Here is a 3230-nt window from a genome sequence, read left to right on the forward strand (position 1 = left end):
TGCAGTGTTTCCTCTACATTATTTGGTGTCTTATCCAAATGTACCTTGGTGAGAAATGAATTATAGGAAAGATGACACTCCTCGAAAGAAATAATGTTAGCAATAGGATGTTGGGTGCACCTTTTAGTTCCTTTTCGGCATGGAAAGTTCAAGGTCTGCTGAGTCATTAATAGCTCCTTATTAATTGGTATAGGATCGGAAAATTGAACTAGCATTTTTTTTTTTGATCGGCTTTCCTCTTTGAATAAACTTGCATTGGCAAATTAGGAATTGTGTTCCCCAGTTTATTAGTAACAGGACTCTGAAGACTTTTGAATAAGAAGTTGGCTCTTTGTTCGCTGATATTAGCTGTGATAAATAGTTTGATTTTCTGGTTGCTCATTAGTGTCTAAAGGTTGACTTCGACATTAAGTAATTCAACGGGTTGTAAGTTGGTAGGGCACTCAGGAAATTCTGAAAATTTATCAAGCACCATCTTAATCATCTTATCTTCGTCCAAAAATTCCTCCTGAAGAGAAAATCGTTAAATGTAACATCCTTTGTAACAAAATATTTTTTAGTGGAGGGATGATCACATTTATACCCTTTTTGATTTTGAGGATATCCAATGAAGACACTTGGCTCTAGGATTCAAATTACTTCGATAATTTGAATGAATGTGGACTTTTGGAACTAATTAAAACCAATTCTTAGATATTTGGAATTCAAATTTGAAACCCTTTTGACTCCGGATTAATTTATGTGTCTTTTGCGAGTAAGAAAGTTTTGAAGTAAAATAGTTTTCTTGGTAGGTGCTACTTTCAAATTAAGCTTATCCATATGTGTTTAGCAACAATTAAAGATTAGCTGCTTAGCCAAATGTATTCTGATGTTCTTTAAATTGATCGCTGCTGATGGAGGAATGTTGTTTTCTCGTAGATTGAGTCAAACGGCACTGTCCTGTCGACCGACTGGAAAGATGTCGGTTCAAAAGAAGTGGTGGGTAGTCCACCTGATGGCATGGAGCTGAAGAAATGGTAGTACTGAGTTTTGTGTTAATGGTGACCCTTTTTGTTCAATTTTTGTGCTTTAAATTTCCGTTTGCTGCAGAATTGTGACTGAGTGCTTTGTCAAGTTGTGAATTAAATTAAACATTGTAAACATTGTCCGTCTGGTTTCCTCAACATAGCGGTTGTACTATGTTATAATTATCTATTTGTCTCAACTTCGAAAACGTAATTTGTCTTGGTATTTGGAATTTTTTTTATGATAATTTTGTTCATACGCTCTATCTATAGTTGATTTCCTAAACATCTGTAATTAGTTTATACTATAAGCATCATGATTGGGTGGCACACTACAGCAGGTGGTAGTAGATCCCATGAATTTAATGATTTACCAGTTAAATGTTACGTCATGTCATCAGTGTTTAATATATGTTAGTGTTTAGGATATCATTTTCGTGTGTGTATTTATATATATATAATCATCATATCATCTAAGTTGAACGAACTTCACAGATTGAGACAACCCACAATCACAATGCTCCATTGTTTTCGAAAACCCATAAAAGCCCATTTCCTATTCCATAGAGTTTCTTCCGCGCCATTCTATAAACCAATGAGCATGATCGGACTTTATTTTCACACCTTTCGTACTTCCAAAGCCTTGTTTTCATGTGAAGGAAAAAGCCATGTCAACAAATGCATAATATCATATGCTGCTGAATTGGCTGAGTCCCAATCCTGCTTATGCTGGTTTTCGTACTACCCATTATGAGAAGTCCTAGTGATATAAGACAATATGATTATAAATATAGCTACAGAAGTTCTTATTTTGCCGTTGTATTTGAAAGCCTCGATTGCGACTACGCAAGTTCACCTTCGATCAACTTGGACTACTAGCTTGACTTGATGAGGTTTCCAAAGTCGAGTTAAATAACATGCTTTTAATTGAAGTTTTAGTTTACCTTGATTTTCATACATTCATTGTTCTTCAATTTTATTCTTATTTGTACATTCTTCAAATAAAATAATTCTCTATTTTTTAATTGTACATTATTTAAAAAATAATTTTTCACAAATTTTTTATTGAAATCTTTACCAAGTTGAGCTTAGTCACTGTTTGGTACCGATTAAAATTTAGATTTCAATTTAAGTCTCAGTTTATCAAAATCAAAATTTACTAAAAAATCCGATTTTAGGAAGTCAGACGTCTCAATCTGTGAAGTGTGTTCCACTACGGGAAGATATAGAGTTAAACCTCGATAAAGTAATACCCTCGGGACCGAAAAAAAATATTCATTTAGTGAAGTTATTTATTTATCGATAAATGAATAAATTATTCTTTTATCGATAAATAAATATTTATTATTTTAGAGAAAGCTTTTCAATATAAAATATGTACATTGTATGTGGTAAGAAGAATCGAAAGACACTAATCAAAATATTATTTGAATCTAGGGAAGCTCAAAAGTTTTAGTGAAATTTAATATCTCTAAAAACTAAGTTCACGTATATAGCAAATGAAAATGTTTAGTCTTTACCTATAAAAGTTAGATGTTTGGAATACATATTCCAAGTACATACAATATTTTGTTTCCCCTGCAATGTCTTCTCATCGTTTGAAAGAAGTAAAAATATCAACTTTAACCAATTAAAAAAAATTAATATTTTGAATGCTATTCATTTTGCTAACATGGCTTGGAATTTTGATGTGAAGACAACAACAATTGCAAATTGTTTTCGGCATGGCAAGATTCGGTTAGAAGAAAACAATGTTCCCGAATCAGAAGTTGGTAAATTAGATGAAGGTATCCAAGGATTAAATGATATCATCTCTAATTTACACTATAAAAATGTGATGGATGTTGAATATCTTTTGAACTATCCTAGCGAGAATGATGCAGTTATGGAATCACCTACAGACGAAGAAAAAATTCAATTGGTAATGAACAGTAATGATAATGAGAATGATCCTGAACCAGATAATAATAGCGTTGTTCCAAATGTGTCGTCAAAAGAGGCATTTCAAGCAATAGTCGCCTTAAGCAACTACTTGCTACAACACGAGCAAAATATTTCGAAAGTTGTGTATGCTTTACAAAAATTTAAGGATGGGGTTCATTTTGATTTAGGTGGGAAGAGAAAACAATCAACTATAAATGCATATTTTCAACAGGAATGATTATTGTACGGGTATTGTTGATTGATTGAAAGATTTTGGTCTATATATATATATATATATATATA

General features: G+C 32.3%; 1 protein-coding gene across 1 annotated transcript; it reads left to right on the forward strand.

Annotated features, from left to right (window-relative positions):
* Positions 1-2676: 2676 nt before the first annotated feature.
* LOC111374648 lies at positions 2677-3165 on the forward strand. Its single transcript, XM_022997362.1, has one exon. It carries the CDS (start codon positions 2677-2679, stop codon positions 3163-3165), a length of 489 nt encoding a protein of 162 aa, XP_022853130.1.
* Positions 3166-3230: the final 65 nt, after the last annotated feature.

Source organism: Olea europaea, unplaced genomic scaffold, assembly GCF_002742605.1.
Source record: "Olea europaea var. sylvestris unplaced genomic scaffold, O_europaea_v1 scaffold12696, whole genome shotgun sequence".
Lineage (NCBI taxonomy): Eukaryota > Viridiplantae > Streptophyta > Magnoliopsida > Lamiales > Oleaceae > Olea > Olea europaea.

What these genes read in the sequence shown, in the direction of transcription:
- LOC111374648 (XM_022997362.1), top strand. Translation starts at nt 2,677, where the DNA reads ATGGCTTGGAATTTTGATGTGAAGACAACAACAATTGCAAATTGTTTT.